The sequence below is a fragment of the Xiphophorus hellerii genome, chromosome 4 (genome assembly GCF_003331165.1).
Source record: "Xiphophorus hellerii strain 12219 chromosome 4, Xiphophorus_hellerii-4.1, whole genome shotgun sequence".
Classification (NCBI taxonomy): domain Eukaryota; kingdom Metazoa; phylum Chordata; class Actinopteri; order Cyprinodontiformes; family Poeciliidae; genus Xiphophorus; species Xiphophorus hellerii.
In genome coordinates, this window is record NC_045675.1 from 11,734,687 (window position 1) to 11,760,532 (window position 25,846).

Below are 25,846 nucleotides of genomic sequence, written 5' to 3' on the forward strand. Positions count from 1 at the left end.
TCACACTGAATCTAATTCAACCTGGATTCTTTTCCTCCATTTATCCTCCAGACACGAATGCAAAATATACTTTTCTTGGAAAAGAAGACTTTGAACCACCAAACATCCTCTCTTTTTCTCAGTAGCCCAGATGAGAAATTTTGAAATTCTCTAGGCCATTAGTAGCTTAACAGCTGGCCCATCACAGTTGTAGCCCATGGCTTGGTTATACCTGTGTCTGATAGTTCTGGAAGTACCAACTAAAGAACTAGTTGGTAGTTCTTAAGTCTCCCCCAAATTTTGGAATGGGCTTTCCGTCAAAATCCTCTCAAGTTTGTGGTTTTCTCTGTTGCTTGTTCACCACAGTTTACAGCCGGATATATGAAAAAAACCCAACTACTTTTTATTTGATTTTGTGAATAGTTCAGTTGCATTTCATAAAATATAATCAGTATACAACAAAAAATACTCTGTTCATGACTACAACAAAACAAGGCTAGAATCACTGCTTCTCCTACCTGTAAGTGGTTATAATGTTCTGGCTGATTAATGAAACTGATCAGAAACACTAACCTAACTTTGCTTTTTTTGTTTCTGGTGTGTTATTGAGATGTGCTCTAATCCTTCCCTCCGTCTCTCCAGTTGTTACACAATCACACAAAGTCTCTGTGCTAAATCCCTTCCTTTCAAATCTGCTTGTTTGTTCAAACAGCATTCGATTTCACTTTCAAGTATATTAAACACTGTTTGTCTTCGAAGAGTGCCATTTTTCTCGCAGTACTTCCTGCTATGCTGCAGGTTCAGTACCAACTTATAATCTTATTTAATTCTTTTTTCTTTAGAGTCTTAGTTGGTATATAAAATGTGCAACTAAGACTTTAGTGAGATTAGATGGTGTTTAAAGGAACTTGTGGGAAGCCTTCGGCCTCCCATTGTGTCCCAACTCTCTCCCACTTCACTGTGCGCTTCACTAATCATTTCCCCTTTACACTTTTTCTTTCTAGCGTCCAGGTCTCAAACTCTTCGGTCTGCCCTTCAACCTCACTAGCCCCATTTCTCACTGTGGGTGCTACCTTAAATGCTCACCCCACCTCACTTTTTTTTTTCTTGAAAGTGAGTAAATCTTAAAATTGTGAGCATTTCTTTAACTCCTTCTCTTACTTACTCCCTCCCTCTGTCCCAGCCCAGCAGGCGCTATCCAAACGTTCAAGGACAAATCTGAATATCCCTTTTCACCGTTTAAGTGTTAAAAGCCTGGCGGTGCCGGGGTGTTATCTTAACGCGCCTTGCCGTGCCATCATCAGAGCGCGTGATGAAAATGGCTGTGATGATGCTAAAAGAAAAAAAGAGGAGGGGGAGAAAAAGTAATAATCAAATATGTTTTTCAAGGGCACAGTGACCATTTGCTGGAGGGAAATTATCCCAGTAGTTAAGCTAGCTCACTCAGAGACTGGCTGCGTAGTGAGAGGGAAAGCATTTGCTTGTATGTGAGTGCAAATGTGCATGGACTTCTTATTTAAACTTCCTCCATTCAACACTTTTTATGCAAGTCTCTGTGTTCATACTTGTCTGAATGTATCTGCAGTTTAGATGGATCGTATTAAAAAATGAGGATCATTAAATGCTAGCTTTGGACAAAACCTTTGGATCCTTCCTCTTTTCCTTTTGCCCGGGATCGAGCGGCGTTCTCCATGAGCGACCCGCAACCGCGTGCTGTTAAAACGAAACAACAACAAAACGTGTTGACGTCACAGATCACGGAGTTTAATCTCATACAAAGCAATCGACAACAAAGCTGCAGAGGTACAGAGATATACATTTTATACAGACAAGAGAACAGACAACACGAAACACAAAAGACAGACAAAGGCGCCCAAAATGTGGAGGAAAAGATGGAAAAAACCTCTCTTGCTGGCTTGCTGACCTGTACTTTTTAATGAAAGAGGTGTTTCCCTATTTAATATATGCAGTCAAGGCGTTCCGTTCTTTGACCAATTAGAAACTTAGAAACTCCCGGAAACTCCCCTTCTTTACAGCTCCGATGTCTGGTTTTTATCTAACCACTTCGTGCCCATCTCCGTCCGACCTGGCCGAGAGGCGCCAAGAAGTCTGTTCTGCTCTCTCGGAATTGTAAATTTTATTGCTGTGTCTGTCAAAAGGGGGAGGAAAAAAGGCCCTGCTTTGGCCTGCTTCTTCAGCTGAATTCCCAAATGTTCAACAGAAAACTATTCCAAATTAAAGTGTTGGCTATACCTTTACACATGTCGTGGATTAGCTATATTAAGCACCAAACAATAATTATTTTCTTTACAATCGTCACTGGTTCTTTGCTTATTTTTTCTGTAGGTTTTCCTCAGTTTCCCAGTGTGTAAATATCTGTATGAATGTCTATCATTGCCAAAAGCCTCTCATCATTGATGGGTTAGAAAATGGCCAACACCAGTGCATTCCAAGCAGCAGCGTCTGGCTGCTTTATAAGACAAAGTGCTCCCGTAACTCAGGAAGACATTTCTCTCTCTGTTAATGTATTTATGATGATGACTTTTCTATTAGGTTTACTTTAATGACTGGCAAGAGTAAAAGCACAGGCTGTCAGACACTACAGTCAGACCAAGTTGTATTTGCATTTGTTGTATTCTCATTGCTGCTGTAACACATTATAGATCAGTTAACTTAAAATAAATTTGTCACCACAATGTCAATATTTTTTACACATAATGTTTTAGATCTGCTGTCTTTACAAAAATCTGTTTTAGATTAATATTAGATAAGTACGTAACTTTTTTTGACTAAATGTATTGACAATTTTGTTTATTTGGTAATTATTCTAAACAATATTTTTTAAACATGGTTTTAAATATAAAATGTTGTCATTTTTGTGTCACATAAAACAAAGTTTCTCCAAAATATGAATCAGTTACATTCATATGCTGAATAAAAAGATACACTGTTTTTTGTCTGAAGTTAAGTCAGACAAAACCTTTCTTGTTTTGGATTACCTAGAATCACTAAAATTATTTGTATTTGTTAAATGCCAGGATAATGTGAGGATATATTTATAATCTTCAAAATCAGACGTTAACTTACACAGCAATAGCAATCTCTAAACTTACTTGAAGTTCTTTCATACTTTAGACCATTTCAGTCCTTGAAACATTTTAAAAAGTTGTATTACCCAAGGTAGATTGCTACCTTGCTGAAAATAAATTGGGACCTGATCACCAGTTAAATCAAGAATCTAATTTATTATCTGGGAACCTGCTTAAATAAAACTCTAGAAAGTAAAAAAATAAATATTTAACAGCTAAATCAAAGTAATGCTAAATCTAACTTGCACACTACAAATGAGAACTAAATAACATTTGGAGTCCAACTGTAAAACACTAATTACTAATTGATTGAAAGCATGAACATTTCTTTTAACTTATGTGCTTCTTATAAGTCAAAAGAAAATAAAAATTATGACCTAATTCTTACTCAGATGCCTAAATTTAAGTCCCTGAAAATAGGCTTCTTGGAAATCTCTCCAGGTTTCTGATGGCCTTTTAATGCCTCATTGGAACATCTCAATCATCCATAGTATATAAATAATGCTGTGCAACATTGTGCACTGTTCTCACTACTGAAACCTTTGCACAGCAAGATCCTTTTGTCCTTTGCACAAGAAGAACAAGTGGATGTTGACAATGCAGTAAAGTTTCCTTTATAGGTTTGTGTACTTAAACTATGTGATTAGGTACTTGCATATTTTTGTTGTGTTTTTTACCTTTTCTTAACAGATGGTTTTTAGTTGATGTACCAAGTAAATTTCACATTAGAAGGGGAAAACTGTGTGTACATTTGAGAACCACAATGAATTACTGTGCACACTTTTTCATGAACAAGTCCAGCTGGTAATGTTGCTGTAAAAAAAATGTTAAAAAAAAAACTCTCAAAGACATTAGGACAACTGGTCTTCTGGGAAAAAACATGTACATCTTCTTTTACTATGCAAGTGTGATTGCTGCCTCCTCGTCCATATGTGTGTGTTCACAGGGGAACTCTGTGCACCGTGTGAGAAAGTCAATCCTCTCTGATTTTATCTCTTGACATGACATGTAGTCAGGCCTCTGAGGAGCACAAAGTGCAAGGATGTGCACACACAGACACCCTTTCCAAGCAGCATGCATGCATGTGTACGGGAGAGTAGAAATAAAATGAATTTTTAAGTAAACAGTGTTATTGAGAACAACGCCTTTTGGTGCGTTTTCTCGTTGAAGTCTACAAACGATGCACATTTGTAAAACAAGCAGAGGGTCTGCAAGGCTTAATGAAATGCTCTGAATGCATGTACTTGCTGTGCACTTGGTTCCACACCCCTTGTAATATATTCAGGTATTTAAAAGTGTTTGGTTTGTTTAAAGTTGTGGAGGGGCTTTGGTCTCCTAGAGAGCTCGGATTTACTAATCCACAACACACATTTTTATCTTTAGTTCATTGGCGGGTCTAAATATTGACTTATCATTAAGTGGAATGACTGAAACCCTAATAATAATTCACATTGTCTAAGCACCTTGTGTTGACGCTGCGCTCCCGACGCTATTAACGAATGTATGCAAATCCTGCGTAAATCTGAAGATTAGGGCTGAAGCTTTCAGTGATGCAAAAGAGAAAACAAGAGGTGTGTAATAAAATGTTGTCTACGCATAGACAATCATTGAAAAAACACAGCTTATGGAGAGGTGGAGAAAAAAAATCTGTGTATGTGTGTGTGTTACAGAATGTTAACACAAATGTTCAGGCATGTCAGATAACGCTTACAAAGACAGGGATTGGATTTCTGCTGAATGGATGATAATGCAATAATAACGAAAGCTGCAGTACTGTAAACAAACATCAGACTGAACTGTAAAGTTGCAGAGAGACAGAAAAAAAGTAAATGTGGAAACAAAGTTTGTGACAAGAGAAAATCCTCAAGATGTTGCCAAGAAAAAAAGTTGCAAAAAGCAAAAAAAGTTCTAACTCAATAAATAGGTGAAGTGAGGGCTCTTATCTGCAAAAAAGTTGTCTAGGGTGCTGCAAGCTGCACTTAGTTTTAAAAGAAAAGAATTTTATAACAAAGAAAAAGGTGGTGATGGAGACCAGATTGTGTCAGAAGAAAAGACTCCAAAAATAACTGAAGATGGAGAGAAATGCTGAAACTTTAAGTCTTATAAATGGTCACCAGTAAGAACTGGAGTCCAGGTCTGGTCTACCAGAGGCTACAGATGAAAACCACTGGCTTGGTGCAGCTTAGACTAAAACATGTTAGTTGTTTTATGCTTTATGTTTAAACAGAGGAGTAGAAGTAAGACTGGCAGGAGGACAAGGGATGAGTAAAGGAAAGCTATTTTAGAAAAGTGTTGAGCTGTTTATTTGCGCGTCATTGAAGCTGAAGTAAGGCGCAGAGGGAATTGGCCACCAAGACCCCGCTCCGCAACATCTGCCGCTGCTAAGTGAGTTAGTAGCCGTCAGGCTGCCTTTATGTCACACAATCACACACACATGCGGTTCCCTGTCATATGGAGCCTGTGATGGATGTGTTGAGCATATAATGCTCTGCAACAGCGCAGAATAAAATATGTGCCATTCTCAACTTTTGGCCTTTAAGTGGAATGATTGCTTAAATTAACAACATTTAATGTGCGTGAAGTGTGAATGCTGATTAGAGCGTGAAACAATAAGTTATTTATCACTTTATAACTAGCTGCAGCCCCATTACAGGGCCATGATATAGAGCTATGACTTAGAGTTTAATGTCCGTTATTAAATAAAATAGCCAACACAGCTGGGGGTAGATGATGCCACCAGGAAGGACATATTTACTTGTTAAATAGTCCTTAATGACTTTTTAGCATATCACTGTTTTCTTCATCTAAGCAACACATAAATTGTTCTGTAAAGACAGATGACTCAAATTTACAATAAACGCTTGTATTTTCCATCGTCACAGCACATTTTTAGAGTAACCCTTCTACCCTCATTTGTATTTCTAATGTAGGGTCACAGTAGGGAGCTGCTGACTCTAACAGTATATTATAATCTTAATTGAATGCACAACCGAAGCCTGGAAGCAATGGTGGATTTAAGGATGACCATCGTGGGCCGCCCCCTCCCGGTGGCATCTAGCAGGGCTCAGCATGGAGCATCTACACAAAATAATTCATGACAGTAACATTTTTTTTTCTGTTGCCCATTTTAATATTATGGCATTAGTCATATTTTATCTATCTGCAGGTCAAATCTTCTTTCAGTGTAATTACAGATTATGTGGAAGGAACGTCTTTGCCAGACAGCACCTCAGGTTCAGGATGTGCTTTAACTGGTTTTGAGTGCCATATTTTATTTTGTTTTTGTTATTTGCTCCATTTCTTGTCTGAAATATATTTCAATTGAATGAACTCAACTGTACATAATTTCCTTATTGTTAGATTAGAAATTTCAAGCTTATGCCACATGCTCCATTTTTTATTTAAATTACCTTACATAGCTTTAATAATTTTCATTTTATTAGCTATTCAATGCAAATGACTAAATGTCTGAAAAAAACCCTACCTGAACAACTCAACTTTTATTTTTAGTTTATTTAGATTTCCTATCAATTATGTTAGTTGGGAACCTAAGAAGACTAAATGTTTAAATTGGCCTGAAAGGTGCAAAAGTACATATAAAAAACATTTCAATGCAGCTTTTATTTCCCATACATTTGCTTTACTTTCAGCTGAATTTCAAAGAATGTAAGTCAAATTAATGTTCTAAAAACATTTCAATAATTTGCCACTGACATTGATATTTCCTTGAAAATGAAGTGTGTGGTTTTAAATAATTCAAATATCAAAAACTTTAAAAATGTCTTTCTCTTCCAAACCCCCAAAATGTTTCCCAGCAATAATTTTTGCCTTGAATGTTCAGCCTCTTCAGCAGTTCCAGTATGCCAGCCATACATTACTCAAGGGAGTTGAATCTGAAAAGTGAATATCTGGAGGATGTTAAAAAACACATCCTTGAAATTTGATATCCCACGGCAAAACATACACAAATAGAGGAATAGCATGTATTTTAAATGTCACCTTGCTGCTGAAGGTGATGCAGTGGCAGACAGACATCACCTATCACTGTCAGAGATGGCAGCTCTCCGACAAACACACTTCCTCTTCCTTTACACGTTTTCAACAGTGGTGCCTGAATATTGCTGCTGAGCCGTGAATATACCAGAGGAAGAGAGATATGCTTGGTTCCAAGGAGAGAATAGGATAGGTGGATGTATATAAGCATGATAAGAAAAAATATTCAGCTCAACTTAAATACTGTTCCTGAGCAAATCAGATGAAGAGCAGAGTGTAAGAAATGCAGAGAGGAATGCAGAGGATCAACAGCATAATGTTGTCATTTAATGAGGTTGTTGAGGACCCAAATGCTGAGATGATGGAGGCAGACACACCAAGAGCAAATATCTCTCTTTTTGAAATCTCATCTTTTAAACAGGTGCGTAATTCCAGAGCTTTCTGAATTCATTGTGAATACGAGCTTGTATTCTGCTTTTTGTTTTATTATTATTATTATTATTATTATTATTATAGTCCACCACATAAGTAAATCATAACTGTCCACATACTAAGTTATGAGTAATAAAACAGAATGGCACACTTGCTGAAATTTGTTCCATACAAAAGCCTTTGTTGGTGATGAGTGGATCAATAAAACTATCTTGGCCTTTCGGTTATTGGTTGACCTATTCTCACAGGTCTTTTTCTCTGAAACTAGTTTTTAAGTGTTTGGAATAATTTCCACATTGAAACATTCACTTTTGTTTCATCTTCATCATCCTGGTAGATGACAGCAGTTTTTTGTATCTAGAATGTATATTTGTTCAGTCTGTCAGCATGGTGCTGAAAAACAACCCCACACCATGATTCTCCCACTATTGCTTCAGGATCTTAAGACTTCTTTACCTATAAATCATTGTGTTTAATGGAATCCAAAGTGTTCAGTTTTGGTCTCATTTGACCAGGCCATAAATATGTTGCCTGTCTGTGTATTTGTTTTTAAGTAGAAGTCCCATTTGACCAGCCATGCTAAGGTAAGGATGCAGTACAACAATGACACCAAGCTTATTTTTTGTCTTTAGGTTTTATCTGCTGTGGAAAAGAGTATATAAACTCTTCAACCTCACTTTGCTGTATGGACAACAACGGATATCCCACAATTCACCCTTCTGGAAATGCCACAGTGAAGCTGCAGTGTTGTGGGTCAAAGGTCATACATCTGGACGAAAAATGCTGCAATGGGATTGGTTTTGACCCCCAACGGCACGTTTGTGCTGATCAAGCCACAGCCGGGCTGCTGATACCGGTATGTTTCAAGTTGTGGTTGATACACTTCTCAAAGCGGATTCAGTTTTTTATTGTCACTTTCCACTCATCTCTTCTGCAAGACTTTGCAACGACAAACTGTTTTATTTTTAATTTGATTGCTCTGCTGAAGAAAACAGCAAACACTGTAAGTGAAAAAATACCTAATACCTGTCTCAGTCAGCTAAGTGGACATGTGGACAGATGGAATTAGTTCCACCATCCACTCGTCCTTATTGTCACATCAGGAGTCGTTGACTGTGCCATCCACCATTTATCACCTCTGGTCATGTGGTGTTTGTGTGTTCCTAAGTCAGCATGAGATGGCTCATGCAAGCACACACACACATGCACGCACTCAGACAAAGAGTGGGAGCGCTCATTAGCCCTAATGATGTCATTAAGGTGCATGTAAAGCACACACACATATGCAAAAATACATGCACTAGATTTGCTGCTTTAAAGCTGCTTTAAACTCCTAAATTTATACATTTGAATACGAAAGATACTCTGTATTTTAACTGATTCTAAGAAACTCTTCTCTTATTGCGTGGTCTCTTTTCCTCCTTTGTGCAGGCCCAGTGTTTGCAGGGAGTTGTGTGTCCCGTGGCTGCTGCTGCTACATCTTACTGTGGCTCCTGTGACCTTGATCCATCTCTGACTGCCTGCACTTGGGTCCTGACTGCACACCCACACCCCGACACACAATCCGTGGCACAAACGTCATTCATCAGCACCAGCCTGGAAACCCTCTCTACTGTCCTGCCAGCTCATACAAGCATAAGTGGAAATCCTAACAAAATAGCTGACAGAAACAGTCACACAAATACCAAGAACTCAGAGTCAGGAGGAACTCTGTGCTCATCACATGAGGAGGTGGTGTACAGCGGCGAGGCCAGTGTTCACACATATACAGGTAAATAAATACATTTTTTGTATCAGTGTTTTCATTGCATTATAGCTGGAAGCTTTTTAGGGTTTGTCTTGAATGGCTGTGCACATGTAGAAAATTGGATTTTTACCAGTTCTTCTTGGCAAAATATTTCAATTTCAGTCTGATTGGATAGAAGTTCTGTGATCTTTAGTTTCAAGTCCTGTCTTATGTTCTCAGTTGGATTAAAGCCTAGAGTTTCGTTACAATATCTAACAAAGGAAAAACAATTAGGCCACTCAAAAACTGACATTTACAAAATATGACAACAAACTAAAAGTTTTATGTGCACACAGCTAAATCAGACCAATAAGGAGAGAGGAAACTAGCGTTATACCACCTTTACCCTATTTTTAAAAGCTTCATAAATACATTTTTCTAGATATTTCCTTAACTTCATAAACAATAAGTTAATGGAACAAAGAACAGAATGATCCAAAATTGACTTTTTTGAGCTGTATATCATGTTATAACGTAATTTCTTCATCAAATGCACTGTTTTGACTCATTCTTGCATGTTTGAGAAATCCTTCAAAACATCTAAATTTATTTAATCGAAGTAAAGTGTTGGTATACATTACAGCAGGACAATAACCATAAACATACTGTCAGAGCTACTGTCAAATAATTCAGAACTAAATATATTCCTGCGTTAAAATACCTTAATTAGAACCCAGCCTAATTCAAATTGAGTATATGTGGTAAAACTAAAAAACTGATGTTTGCAGAGGCTCCCCACTGATCTGATTGAGCTTTAGGATGGAGAATTGTCAGTCTCTTGATTTATTTTATTTATTTTTTTCCCGTAACTGACATACCCCAAAACAACTTCAGCTGTAATTGCTTTGTAAGATTGTTGCACAACTAATGCAGAATTGATATATGAAAAGAGCAGAACTCAGTTACATTATGAGCCTTTAGAAGTCTATATTTGAATGTGTTTGCTGCTGAAATCAGGTGAGTGTACAGAGAGGTCATCACCCCTGCAGAATCACACACATACCATTCTACACTTAAAACAGCTGTTGCAGTGTAAGGTAATCGCTGTGAGCAGCTAATCCTCTCTGAGCTGTAGACTTGTATGTAATTAAAGCAAGATGGGCATTTAGATGCTGTTTCAAAATGATCCACAGTTTATTAGCCCAAAGGGAGTAAGTTTATGTGTCTGTCTGTGGATGATTGTGTCTTCATTTTTGGTCCAGCCACACACTGTTTATTCGGGTATTGCAGACTTTTTGTTCAGTATTAAAGGTGATCAAGAGTATTTATATCATGTTTAGTTCTGTAGCAATAATTTCACATATTTCACATGCGTTTTAATTCAGTTAGTATCTCTGTAGGTCTACATATGTGCTGTGATTACTTTGTGTGTGTGGCATAGAGCGGTTAGAATAAGAGTTTCAGGGCGATGCTGTGACACCATCTGGGCAGAGGCACATAAAGCTGTCGCCACCCACCATACACCAGATGTTTCTCATGCACACACAAACGCACACATGCACACTTGCACACAGGGTATCATGATATACAAAGATCAAACCCCAACAGCTTTGTATTTACAGTTAGAGCCATAAAATTGTACCACTTTGTCAACAAACAACCTATATTCATAAAAGTTAATAATCAGACAAAGCACTGAGATCTTTTTTGGGGAACAAAGATGTTTGATGTGTATTTACATGTGTGTCCCTCTGTGTTTTGCTACTTAAGTTATGACAGCAGTAAAGACAAGAGCCCCAGACTGGCCATTTAAGCAGAGCCATTTACAGCAGCAGTCCCTTTGCACTACTAAAAGCAATGCCCATGTATGTGTGCAAGTGCATTTGTATGTATATATGTTCCTGTAATGTAACACCTCATCACCAGAAGGGTTGTAACAATCTTAGCGTCAGGGGACTGTCGTCATGGCCACATGTTTACAACTTTGCACCAGTGGCAGTGCATATTTGTGTTATATCTTACAGTTTGCAGTATAATAGTAAACAGCTTGAAAGATGAATCTTTAAACTGATGTTGTGGACATAAACCTTTCCTTTGTGTCATTAAAGGTTCATACGTTCTAAGAAAAGGAAGACGTTGAAAATCCCCTGAAGTTTTCTTTTTCACTTACTCCGCCCGGTCTGCCGAAAGGATAGATTTTTGCTCCTTTGTTGTATTTTGAAACATTTATATTACTGAAAAGGAAAAAAAATTGTGAAAAGTAGATTCAGACCCCAACTCTTATTACAGTTTCTTCTAATAAGATACTTTATACAGCATAGTTGTATAAAGTATCTTTTTGAAGCATTCTGTCCTGTGCCTGGTTTTTTCTGTATGACCTCATCTGACTGATTCAGATGAGTAAATCTAAATGGATAGATTTAGGCATATCTGATCACACCTGGTATTAGAATAGTGTCTGAGCGATAAAATATTCCTCTTTATCTGCTTTACATCAACAAAAACATAATACTGCATGACGCTGCTGTCTGATGACAAAACTATCAGCAGGTTAATCGATGTTTGTATAAAACTGCCAATGAGTTCAGTCACCTGCAGCATATTTTTTTTGGGCATGTAAACAGTCCAGATTTATCTAAGCAGTTTACAATGGACTTTTTTCAACTGCAAAACTTAGAAGCTTGACCTTATGACCCATCACACTTGATATGAAGAGAAGTTATGAAGCACAAATTATTTGTTACCTTACAAGATGAAGGTCTGCTGCAGTAAAACTGTCACCAGTTTTCAGACAACTGTTAGAATTATTATGTTTTGTTATCTTTCTTACATTAGTAGTTTTATATTACTAGTTGTTTTTTATTTAAAGGTTTAGTGTTCTCACCCCAGAGAGGAGGAACTTGTTAAACTGTGAGTAAGACATAACTAACCTTTCCTTGACCACAAGCATCTTTTTGCAGGTGCTTCTTTAGGAGAACTTCCTGAGATACTCCTTAGTTGCCTCTAATTGTCTGTGTGTAGAATTTAGTTTCTGTTTTCCCTTCCTTGTTATCAGGGTAGCCCCCCGTTTTTGTTAAGATCACTCTCCCACATTCCATTCACTTCCTTATTAAAAAATTATTTGCAAGTTCTTTTTATCTGCAAATGACTTAGTTAGATAGGTGCACTGTCTTTTACATCTCACTTATTGATTTAGAAAGATCATTCAGATGTGATTTTTCAGTTTAACTTAGTTCTTAAAGTTTTGAGGACCTTCAATTCTTTGTCAGTTAAACTAATTATTAAAAAGTTACACAACATTTATCTGACAAAAAATTACTTAATTTGTGTATCTGCTGTGTTGTTGTGTCAAAGGAAATGAGGCCTGCCACATAAACAATAGGTCCAAGTTGTTCCTATGTGCTTGACATGGTAATATCTGTATGTATTTACAGAAGTTTGCTTCAGAAATTGAGTCCAGTGCAGAGATAAGGCCTTTAAATGATGCAAAGCAGCAGCAAAATGCAGAGAACAGAAAAAGATAACCCAACCTCAAAACCTTTTTGAGTGCGTTCAACACGCCATCCTAGCTGATTCAAAGGATCGATGAGAGATGTTAGTGCCAGGTTTGAATGGATGTAAGAGGTCACAACCACAAATACAAAATGTTGTCTTTGGAAAAGAAAGATTTATTTTCCATTATTTGCATTTTTTCTCGTCCTTGTTTTGATGTAGACACTGATCTGGAGCCCTTTACAACCTATGAGTATCGAGTGAGGGGCTGGAACAGCTTCGGCCCCGGCTCCACTGACGTTACGACAGTGACAACAAGTGAAGACAAACCATGGGGATTGGCCCCACCCCAATCATTTCGTCGGCGGGGCGAACGAAATGACATCGTCCAGCTGCAATGGCAAGCTCCGGCCAGACCTAACGGTGAGTGCGCATGTTTGTTTAATTTTCTTTTCTTAAAAGAGTCATAGTGATGTGTTACAAAGCATCATCTTTGTCTGTTCCTGAGTTTAGTTGTGGGTGGACTCAAATGCTGAAAAGATCTTTCTCCGGTTTATTTTAGGTATTATAACCCATTATGTTGTGCTGCGAGATGGACAAGAGCGTTACCGTGGAGATGAAAATACTTTTACTGATGTGGGAGGGATCGGGCCCTTTCAGGAGTTTGTCTACCAGCTGAGGGCCTGTAACCAGGCTGGTTGTACTGACAGCACAAAGGTAAGACAAACATATTTATCAAATCTTTAAAAATGGTCCTAGTGCAGTTTGTTTTAAACCAATAAATCATTAGGCAATAAAATGACACAAAAGCAAAAATATGCCATATGGATACAAACTGCTTCAGAAAACGTACCTCGCTTTGGACATTTTTAGTGCTAGTCAACATCAAACAAAATCCTGATGTTGTGTGGTGTAAAATTTACAGTAGTTTTATTTTGACAGTACTAAAATGTTTGAATGTAATGTGTCACAATAAACAGGCAGCTTGATATAATGATGATTTGTTAGATTTGTTGACTTAATATACTCTGAAAGCTTGAAATTTTTAGTTGTCAAAAGAAGTAGATGCTTAATAAAGCATCTTAATAAGAAAAATGTTACTGCACTTATCTGAGTACAAATATTTCAATATTACTTCTTTCCTTTTGACCAAATTTCAATATTTGGTTTTATGACATCATTTTATACAATAATTTGAAGTCTTTTTTCCAAACCCAAGCTGAAGCTAAATGTTCACATCGTGCTTCTAGTGCTCAGTTTTATATCCCATAATTATAATTTAGGCATTCTATCCATCTGCCTCACCTGTTACAGTTTCCACTGTAAGTCCATGATGTTCATCTGCAGAAACAAATTGTTTTAGCCTTATTTTTGCTCTCCTTCTCTATGCAGGACTCTGGATTTGCTGAGTCTTGCCGATGTTTGTGATAGTGGACATAATACATCCAGAAAGTATTCTCCCTTGCTATCTCTCTCGCTGTAGCTGAGCTGATATAGCCGCAACAATTAAGTTTCATCGGCTTATCGCTGCTAAGTACTGTGTAGTGTCTTTCACAATTCTGTAAAAAATTATGGTTGAATGTACCAAATGTGTAACCAAAGAAGGAAAGGAAATTACCAAACAATTGACACATTAAACAGTGAGGGAGCAAAACTGAATGATGGTTCAGTTCTCTATCAAAATTAATAGAACGAAACAACAAACCTTGTGCTTAAGATAATTTAACATACACAGTTTTAATGTCTTTGTAAACCATCTTCATCTTCTTTTCTGGATGTAATTTCTAATGCTGGAGAGAGAAAAGGCATTATGTATTACTGAGGATCACATGATTGAAGGATCAGACATAAACTTAGATTTCAATAACTATTTATTGAGAAAATATTCTAACAATGTCTGCTTCAAATCTGTCGATTAAGAAAAATAAGGGTTTTAAAAACAATTTCTGATGTATTTTGATTTTGTTCCTTATAAAAATATGACTCTTACTCTGCGTCTCAGTGGCTCTCTGGGAAACAAAAGCTTTATTTGTGACATAAAGCTTCAACAGTTTGCTTCTGGATGAAGACAAACAGAATAATTAAAGTTCCTGAGAGTTTGCAGGTCATTCTTAGCCTTGTCTTAAGCATATATACTGTAGTACACACGTTTTAAGTAATGACTCTAAAGTGCCTATGGATAAAATCCTAAAAATCACAGATTTTACTGTGCTATTCTTTTTGCCTTTTTGTATATGTTCATGTCAGAAAAAGAAGACTCAATAACAGAGTTGGATGTGTCAGGAACCCAGCATTCAGACTCCTGTCTGCCCCCTTTGTTCTTGTAGGTTATATTTCCCAGTTGGAAAAACAATAAAATGCTGCCACACATAAAAACTGTAGCTAAAGTTGCAGCTATAAACTGCTTATTAGAACTTTTGATGGTATGTATCTTATTTAATATTATGGCTCTCATACTTTTGAACATGTTCCTTTAATGTTTCAAATACATAAAATTCAGTGAAATATAATCTCTGAAATATAATTAGCTAATATGCTAATTTGTCTATTGTCGCTATGTTTGTTTAGAAAAGGTGATTGCTACAAGTCAGTGACTTGATGTAATTGACTTGATGGAAAACTTTTTACTAATTTGAATAAAAAATTAAACTTTAAAACATTTGTGGTGAATTGGCACTATATAATTAAATCATATCCCACCACTTTTCTGACTTCCTACTAAAAGATGTTTAGGTATTTTATACAGAAAGGTCCAACTAATACATCCAAGGTCATTTATTTATAAGTTACGATAGGATGGTTGATACCTGTGGGGTACAATTAAACATTTGTGGAAAGGAAATCTCAGACTTCTTTGAAATATTTTCCCATATACTAAATTTCTTGACACTTTTTTTTTGTTCTGGTGGAAAACTTTAGCAGTGTGTGCATTCATGTCCTCTAATACCCCAAACTCTCTGCAATCCATTTTTCCCCTCCGTGTGCCTCACAAACATATGGTCACACAAACCAGCTCACACACTCTCCCTGCAGTGGATGGAAGAGGAGTGAGTTGGATTAGTTTGTACAACGGTGAAAATTGGCCAAACAGTCCCAATTATGGGATAACTTGAACTAACCTAATACACCACTGCAATTACTGGCATCAGCTCCCTCATACACAAAAAACACACACACACTCACCCCTGCCTGTGAACAAACACAGACACTCACAAGCACACTCCTACTGTGACAACAGAAGGTGCTGATCTAATACGGTTGGTCACTTAGAGCGCGAGGAAGAGCGATTGGTCCTTCTGTGTCTCACAATCCTTTTGCCCTGTTCTCTCTGCCATTTGTCTCCTGTCGTTCGCCTGATCTAAGAGTCACAGTTCCCAGTTTCTCTTTACACTTATCTCCTTACTTTCTTAACCCCTTTCATCTTCAACACCATCACACTATCTAAGCAGCTGCTTTACTTTCACAACTGCCATTCAGTCCGTCTTATCTCCGTCTCACAGTCCCTTTGTGTTTCAGTGTTCATATCTTTCTCTACACAAACATTTAGCATTTTAAATTATATACACCTTTTAAAACGTGTTACCTGACTGTCTAGATTAGTTCAGATCAAACAATTATCCGCCCAGAACTTTAGACTATGTAATTTTTGTTTCAGTAATTCAGTTCAAGTGGACTACAACTTTAAGACTCATTCAGGCAAAGTGAGTTTAATTGTATTTCACATTCCAGGATCAAGGCAAGAGAAAAGTGAAAACAACAAACAAGTAAGAAACATTAAATTACAGTGACAAAATAAAAGAAAGCGATAAACAGTAGGAATACAGACTACAATAGATGATGTTTGTGTTAATAATAATTGCAGGCAAATGGTTAAAAATACTGCTATTGAAAATCCATACTTCATTATTGATTCTCTTCTGAAATTTTCAAGTGCAAAAAAATACATGATTGAAACTAAACTTTGATACAGTGTGTGACTTTAATATAGGATGAACTTCTAGAAACTTTACATGTTTTTGAATGTCACAAATTCATACATAAAGATTTAGGGGATGAAAATGTCCATACTAAAGGCATTGAAAGCTATTTTTAAGGCCTGTAGGTATCAACATGCAGTGGTATTTTGAGCTAATTAAGAAAGTAGACAACAAGAATACCAAATTCTGATTTTGTTTTTGTTGATATAATAAATCTTTAAAGGATAAACTCTGCACTCTTGACTCAGTTTATATAATTTTTGAAAGGGAATTGATGATAATATGAAATAAAATATTTTGCTATACATCAAAACATTACATTTGTTCCAATTTTCTTTAAATATGAAAAATAAAACTTTATGCTTGCTTCAAAGAATGAGCTTTGACATCAATATATTGCATTTGAATACTTTAAAGAGGACATTGCAGTGACGTTGCCAAATGAATATCAGGATTAAGACTAAAAGTGGGATTGCAGGGATAAAATCTGATTTGACCTTAGTTACTTTCAGATGAATGCCTCAGTATTCCCTAATTTTTTTTTTTTTTTTTTACCCCTCCAGGGGATCTTTTTGTGGGCTCTAGTGTCCCTTATATCACAGTAGGCTGACAGGAAATGGGGAAGGAGAGGGGGGAAGACATGCAGCAAATGTCGTCGGGTCCGGGAGTCGAACCCGCGACGGCCGCGTCGAGGACTCAAGGCCTCCAAATACGGGTCGCGCTAACCGCTACGCCACCACAGGCACGCCCCAGTATTCCCTAATTTTGTTGTAGTCAAGAATTATGTTCTTCTAATCACTGCAAAGGTGAATGAGCTTTATTTCTGTATTTCAAGGTGCACTGTTACATTTGAACTAAGTCTTGACTGACATTTAAATGTTTGGCACACTGAAGCGTTCCTGAATGATCCCATTCCTCCCTCTGTCTTCCTTACCTCTGTCTGCTCTTCCACCTTTGCTGTTTCCTCCTCTTCTTCAGTCTCTGTACTTGAATGCATATACTCACACATACCTGTGTGTGTTTATCTTTGTGTGCGCGCTTGTATGTCTCCTTAGTTGTTGTAGCAGCGATCTAATTGCATAGCATTGTGTGGGACAGCTGGTGGAAGTGCTAGTGACAGTCTATTAAGGCAGGATATCCCTGTTGCCTTTAGCAGCAGATTGCCCTGTGATTCTGAGATCTCCGCATTTACCACCATTCACCCAGTCCTGCAGACACAACACCAGGAATCGACAATAGGATGTTCACTCTCGTCATGACACTAAGCAACAGCACTTTGTAAACAAGAGCTAAAGTTACTTATTGATTCTCTTTTTTTATTTTTTTATATAGTTGCAGAAATAATAAGTGACTGTGCATTTATTTAGTATGCAAACATATATTTAATCATCGTTTTCATTTTATGAAACTACTGCCAAGCTTTTAATTTTAGTAAATTTTTATGCTCTTGTTTTATCTAAAAAGGTTACTGTGTGTGGGGATGAACAATATCAAATTTCTTGCAACGTACTGTGATAAAACGTTTCCTGATGAAAAGACTCTGGCTAATGAATCACTGTATTTTGCTTAGCCTTAAAATCCAGTTTTTTCCCCCAAAATAAAACTTTTCTTTAAAGTTGTGATTCCATGCTTTGTCAGGAATCTCTTGCTCTGTTGTTTAATTAAGATCCATTTTCTATGCAGTGTTATAATGTGCTTTTCTTTTTGTGTACTCTGTACATTTTTAGGACTGTCGTTTTCTTTCTAACTATTGCCAGCGAGTCTTTTTGTCATTATTTGTTTCTTTGTGTGTATTTTGGTCGTTAGGTGGTGGCGGTGACGGCTCAGGGGGTTCCAGAGGATGTGAAGCCTCCAGTGGTAAAAGCGATTAGCTCCTCCTCTCTCCATGTGAGCTGGTCTGCTCCTTCCCGTCCAAAGGGAGTCATCCAGAGGTACCACCTGAATCAGACTGGTGTCGGAACCGTATTCACACACACTGGTGGACTTAGAAATTATACTGTAATAGGTAAGACATGAATCACACCATTGGTGCTGTCGCTTTTTTAACTTTACTTTTTTCCTCAACTTTATCCCAATTTACTCTTTTCTCCACTTCTATTTATTCCATCTCTGTCCTTAATATTCCTTTAGTGTATTTGTTTTTACTTATTTTTGTTGTTTTGTTTGTCTTCTCTGCACTTTTGCCTTTCAATTTCATTCTTTTCATTCACATAGTCACACTTGTTCTGCTGCTCTTCTCCTAATCTGCTCATTCTTCCTTCTTTCCATTTCTAATTTAATATAGTTTGCAAGGTTCTACTCACAATCTATAATCTTCAAAAGATTGGAAGTCAATGTAACAGTGATTTAACAATTTAAAGGCAATAAATCCTGCTGCTCTCAGAATCATCTTATTCAGATGAGACTCAATCTAAAATGTTCAGTGCTCCTAATCTGATTTGGTTTTCCTCCACTTTTTTATTAGAATTTTCAAAAGGTGATTTTTAAAATTTTTATTTTTTTTAATCAGGGGCTTTTACCAGCTTCACAGCTTTTTATGCTGCTCCATCTTGGATTCAGACCAGGTATCGGCTCTGCCAGTAGCCAACTGACTATTCCCACGGTGTCTGTGGTTGGCTTGTATGGTCAGGGGTTGTGAGCATGTGTCTGTATGTGTAGGCATGAGGCAAAGCAAACAATGCCAAATAAAGATGGTAATGTGCTGCTGTAACACTGTACCAACCCCAAGTGCCAGTGTAAGCAACTAACATGTGTGTGCGTGGGTGTGTGTGTGTGTGTGAAATGTTCATATATCCCAGTGAGACTCTGGAAAGCCATGAAATTAAGCCAGAAACACCACTGGGGCGTCTTTCTTCCCTTCTTATGTCTTCTTCTCTTTCTACTTGTCTGCTTTGCAGGCTCCATTTCACAGCGTACACTTCTTTTGAGAATATTTTATTATTTTAATGTACTTAAATGTACTAAGTTAGTTGTGCTGAAGTAAAGTCATTGTCCATTTTTGATATGGAAATACTGTTTACTATCAGATTCTTATTTGGAATCATTCAGATACAAAAAGATGTTGATTTGAGCTTGGTAATTATGAAAATGATGCAGTTGAATTAGTCCTTGAAATATAATCTGTTATGAATTGGTGCTATATAAATAAACAGAATTGAAGTTGAATTAAGAGAAACACTTCACTTAAATATTAGAAAAAAATCATTTTAACTAATAATTAAATAATCAAATGCATTATGAAGCAACATAAAATCTACTTTAATGATTTAATTCAGGTAAAGAAACTCACAAACAAATCCAAAAAGAAAAGATGCAACACAATTTCTCGTCTCCAAAGCACTACTGAGGTCAGTGTCAAGAGTATTAAGCATTAAACTATAACAAACCTTATGGCCCACTTTTGATCTAATTTATGTTGATCTGTGGGAGGGTTGCAGACTACAAACTAGGTTTAATTATATTTTAACAGAACAGAAGAGCATGCCTCCCTGGATCAGACGTGTTGTTTACTTTTAATGAAACAAATTGTGTTTCTGCTCAGATGTTTTTTCCCATCTCTGTCTGGCTGCAGGGACAGTCGACTCTCTGGTCTCACTTCGGTTTTGTTTTTCCACTCGTAACTGAGACAGGCCAGCGGTCCTGGTCTCTTCTTGCACTGGGCTTCGAATGTCTGTCAACTCCTCACTGTGGATTCAGAACTGGGTTTTATGCTTAAAAAGACACTGAACACACACCCAGAGGAGACAGAGGACAATGTGAAACTTCCCAAAGCTTCACCCAAACATAGAAAAATCTAGTTTAACTTATAAAGGAAACAAAAACATTTATTAATGTAGTTCTGACTCAGCTGGTAAGACTTTCTGATTGTTTCCAAGATTCCTTTTTTACTAAAAAAGTGTCCTGGTTTTACCAGGATCCTGAACGTCTCATCACCCTCTGATGAGTATATGGCCTCATCGGAGGGTGAGCTACCAATCAGAGGTCAAATTGGGGTAACATAAAAATTACATCACAATTAAATATATGTTATTTTATTTACTTATTATTTTTTAGGCTTAGAAAGACAAAAAAAATTCAACAATCCATTTAGACAGCGTGTTATCTCATGATATGGGTTGCTTCTACATTTAAAGTTGCAAACATGTTATCATTCCAAAAAGACACATTTATTTAAAATCATAATTAATGTGTTATTTTAAAAATGTTGCAAAATAGACATATGAGAAAAACTTTAGCAAATGTGTGTCATAACAAGTATCATGGTCATAAAAACATGAACTTTTTTTAGATTCATGGACCTTACCTTCATGGAATAAAATATTTTGGCTAGATTTAAAATTCTGTCATTTTCATGTGACGTTGAGAAATGCATTTAAAGAACGTGAAAGTTCAATCATAGGTGTCTGTGGCTACAGAAAGCGCTTTGTACCCATTTCTTCAATGTCGTATTTGAAAAAAAGACAAACGTAACATTATTTGATAAATTGTTTATAGGTTTTTAGGACCAACAAGGGGAATTCCAAGGATTTTCTAAGAAAATATGACATACTGAACTTGGTCAAGTGAAGGATAATGCATTTCTGAGGTTTTGTTGCAGGACTTCCCTGGATTTATTTTGCCTTTTTCATTTCTTTTTATTCTTTTGTAAGATATGACTTTCAGGAACTGTTCAGCAGTTGTAGATTGAATATTTATCTCGATTGTTTTTCACCTTTTTGGACATGTGTCCCATTTTGTAAAGAGTACATAGTGTACAATTTTTTGTCAGGTTCAGTTACAAAAATGGGATAAAAATGCCTAAAAACACAGCCAAAGGCCAGAGCTTCAAAATGTTTTAAAGTCTGAGGAACTACTGATCAAGAACATTTAAATTTCTATGTTGATTTCATGGAACCAAAGTTAAAAAAAAATAAGAAAAATGTGGAAAGAACACAAACTTGAGAGCAAAACATGAAGTGAAGGTATATTTCGAGAGAGAGCAAAGGGGAAACAGAGGAAGAACGAAGACAGATAAAAAGATTGATGAATGAATCTAAGTGTTTTCAATGAAATATGAACAGAAATAATTGCTGTGCTATTCCCTCATCCTTAATGTTTAATATGCCATTATTCTTCTTCCTCTGCGTCTCTCCAGTGGTTCTCTGTCAGAGACAGATGCTCAAAAAGCTCTCATCCACACACTCATTCAAACCACAGAAAGCAGACGAATTCACTTTAGCAGAAAAAAATGTCAAATGTCATATTTCTCATTTACATGTTGTTAAAATTTATTGAATCAGGTAAATGTCTGTCAGACAAAAGATGCAACTCGATTGAATATTTTTGCAACATTTGTATCACGTGGAGGCTTTATCTTTTAACATCTGTTTTGAGTTCATTTGTTTCCTTCCTGAAAATATCAATCCTCCAATAAACATTCCTGTCTTACACAATTATTAGAAATAATGTGACAGATTCAGTCTGATTTGGAGTGTTTGGCTAAAAACAGATAATTGCCTAAAAATACCCAAAAGCAATTTGTGTCCAGCATTTCCTGTTTATCCACACATTGCCTTAGGAAACAGACTAATGGCTTTTTTAACAGTTCTAAAAAGTGACTCTTCATAGAGAGAATTAAGCACTACTGTATAGCAACACCCCATGTGAATCAATATTAAGTATTGCTATCATTAGCTCCCAATGAAATATTGCCTGCAATTATATAGATTATGGCATTAATCATGTGTTTAATTGGTCTTTTGCAGGCTCGTTATTAATTCAGAACAGCAGGGAATTGAGTATGTTCTTTTATTTATTAATGCAACTCCACCATACCCCCAGACTTTCACTTGTTCAGGTTAAAGACTGAGGCATCTAGACAAGAGAAAAGAAAGAGGAAAAAATAGAATTGGTAATTTTGATTCTGCCTCTCATTTGGAAAGTCATCAATTGTGTAAGTAACTTAAACAATTAAGGAATCCAGCGTCACCCTGTAAACTTCCTCAGGAGCAAATTTACTCAAAAAGGACAGCGGGGGTTTTTTATACCAAAAATGATGCTCCCTGAGGAATCCTGAACTTTGGGTCCCCAACTGTTCTGATTCATTGCCAGATCCTTTGGTATGAACCTAGAGGTTGTTCAGAGCAGAACGATCAAGACATGTAGCTGTTTTTTTTCTTGCTTTGGCTTTGAGAACGTCTGTAACCTGTGCTGTAAGACAAAAAAGGAGAATTTTTCTGTTAAAATGAAATGGGGAAAAAAGCATGTGATCTAAAACTTTAATGCAAAGAAACTTTTTTAGACTTAAATAATTGATATATTTGTAATATTACCCCCTTTAAAGTATGGTTTGTTCTCTTGCAAAACAAACTAAAGACGGTTTATTAGGTCAAGTCCTTTTCAATAAAACGTTTCCAGCACCATGGAGAGCGCAGCCTTAAGCGACCAGAATAACACATTTAGGACGTTCTGATTTACTTTGTTGTCCAGCTGTTTGTCAGAAAATTATCAACTTCCCTGATAATTAAAGAGTTGTTCATGTTTTTCAGTTTTACTAGTTTTACACAGCTTTCAGAATCTGTATGATTCGCCATAATTGATGGATTCTTGAATTCTGCTCTCAGCCAGAAAATCCTAATAGGAAATGTTTGATCATCACTTTGTGGCCTTAAGCTCAAGAGTACTTGGATTGTGTAGCTGGTCATTGATCCAAAGCACACCAACAAGTCCACCTATGAATAACTAAACAAAACAAAGTGATGTTTTTGGATTAGAATCCAGTTGATCTGCTGTGGCATGATGTTTACGCTCAAGAACAGTCAAATGAGACTGAATTAAAACAGTTCTCCACAGAGGTCTGGGTATCGTTTCCTTCACGTTGATGTGAAAGTGTCATTGCTAGTTAACACAAACGACTGATGGTCATTATAGGCAGATTCAGGAAGGGGCATTAAGTTTTCACTTGGAGCCGTTTTGTGTTAGTTCCCTATTTTATCCTTAATAAATAAAGTTTGACATTTATATTTGTATTTACAGGAGTTATCTTTGTCGGATTTTATTTTCTTCTTAAGCTAAAGAAGACACACAGATGTGACAAAGGAGACACCTCAAATGTTTGTATTATGTAATGTTTGTAATGTCTGTATGTAAAATTAGAGAGAATCAGCTTTAAATCTAAATCTCTTCATCCAGTTTTTTTATACACTCTGGTTGTATGTTGTAATAAAGGTCAATCTGAACAAATAGTTTAAATGAAATATTAAAAATAGCGATATAATTTTATGTTTATGTAAGATGAGTTTATGTAAACTTCTGTCTGGATCTGTATGTGTGTGTGTTTAAATGTTACGCGAACAGTTTTAGTGTGTGCTGTACTCTAGTTGCAGCTCCAGGTTGCAGTTTTGTTTTCTTAAAATTTCTGAGTTTGAACCTGAACTCGTTGTTGCAGCTCAGACAGTCCCTGCATCAGGAAACCACAACAGGAAGTCAAACTCTTAATTATTCAGGAGAGATGTTATCAAAGCTCTCTTCTCCTTCTCTCTCTGTTTTATTTCTTCCCTTTGTTCTTCATGCTTTTCAGTAAACAGTTTTTACTCTTGTATTTTTTTTCTTATTTGACTTCTTCACGTTCTCCTCCTCCTGTCTCTTTTGAGTCTCTCGTTTCTTTCGCTGTATCAAGTTCCTGGTATGATGTGGTGACATGTGCCTATCACTCTCTGTTATACACTAATACAAACAGGAAATGGCAACCTGTCAATAAAATGCCATTTTAGATCAGCTAAACTCCAACGTGGATTAATTTAAACAAATCTGGAACAGCCATTCCCCATCCTGCCACTCGTTTGTTCACCTGATCCTCTGTGACATTTTACTTAGATGGAAGAACTTTTTTCCTCTTTCCTCTGCCAGACTGCCTCTGTCTCGGTGGCGCTATGCTTAACGCCGTCGCACTCAGGTCTCCGCTGTGTCCAGATCTCACAATGACGGTGGCAACCTTGTCTCACTTCATGCCACTGAAATTTCTCACTTCTAGAGTCGCCTCCACCTTTTTTTCTTACTTCCTAGTGATGAACCATTAAAATGAGCAAAGCTTTTTGTCTTTTCATAATCAAGCCTGTAAGCTTACAGATGCAAACACACGTTCTGTTTCTGTGCACGCTTACACACACACCCACACACACACACCCCGCAAGGTGTCATTTCTCATTTCTCCTGCGGAGCAACACTGCCCTCTTTAGGTTGAATGTTTAAGGTAATTGGGACTCCGTTAGGATCTTGAAAGTTATCTATGTGTTTGCATCTGGATACCCTCATCTATTGAACCAATAGAAATATTTCTACTTCTTTTAGCGATTTCTTTTTATTTTTTATTTAAACTAATGTAATCACATCGTTGTTCTTCCTTTTGATTCAAAGACAAATTAATAAAAAAAAAGCATTTGCAAATCTTGACAAAAGTGTAAACTTTAATTTCTAACTCACGTTTAGAGTTAGAAATTCTAAAAAAAAGAACATTTCCATTTTATTTTATTATTTTGACAAACCAGAAATCTTTACCTATGTTTTTTCATTCCAGTTTGAAGGTTACAGTTCGTGTCTGTTAAATATTTGGATTCATTGTGACCCCTACATTGAGACTTTTGGTGCACGAACATCTAGTGATGGCTTGCTGCCTCATTCAGTGTTAGAACAAATGACATTACTTGCTGTGTAGATACATTTACCATGGTAGAGCACACACACACACACACACCAATGCACACACTTAGTTTGACAGTTAAGCAGTGTAACATAGCCTTATGCCTCAACCTTAGTGTTTTCGTATGGCTGGCAGATTTCCTTTATTAATCCAAACACAGAGCAGCGTTGTTGGCACATTTGCACACCCACGCAGACACACACTCGCGCACACACACACGTGGGCTGATCAGAGGTCGGGCTGAGCAGCAGAAGGAGACGTGAGGAAGATGCGGTGAAGCTTTTGCTGTGGGTTGGACGGGGTGTGTGTGTGCTGGATGAGTTGTTGCACGCGTTTTGGGGTTTTTTTCGGCGTGGCATCGACAGAGGAGGGATTTTCCATCAAGTAGCTGAGTCAAACTTTTCCTCTAAGTATTAATACCTGGAGACAATTGCACACATTCACAATAATTGTGTGATTGTAGGTGATCCTAGTTTTAAAG

At 36.9% G+C, this 25,846-nt stretch overlaps 1 protein-coding gene across 1 annotated transcript in view; it reads left to right on the plus strand.

Annotated features, from left to right (window-relative positions):
* Positions 1–25,846, plus strand: part of ush2a (Usher syndrome 2A (autosomal recessive, mild)) — a 191,874-nt gene that overhangs the window by 123,721 nt on the left and 42,307 nt on the right. Inside the window, 5 exon segments of the mRNA XM_032560862.1 lie at positions 8,126–8,349; positions 8,925–9,264; positions 12,934–13,134; positions 13,274–13,428; positions 18,495–18,693. Of these exon segments, the coding sequence (XP_032416753.1) occupies positions 8,126–8,349; positions 8,925–9,264; positions 12,934–13,134; positions 13,274–13,428; positions 18,495–18,693 (1,119 nt within the window).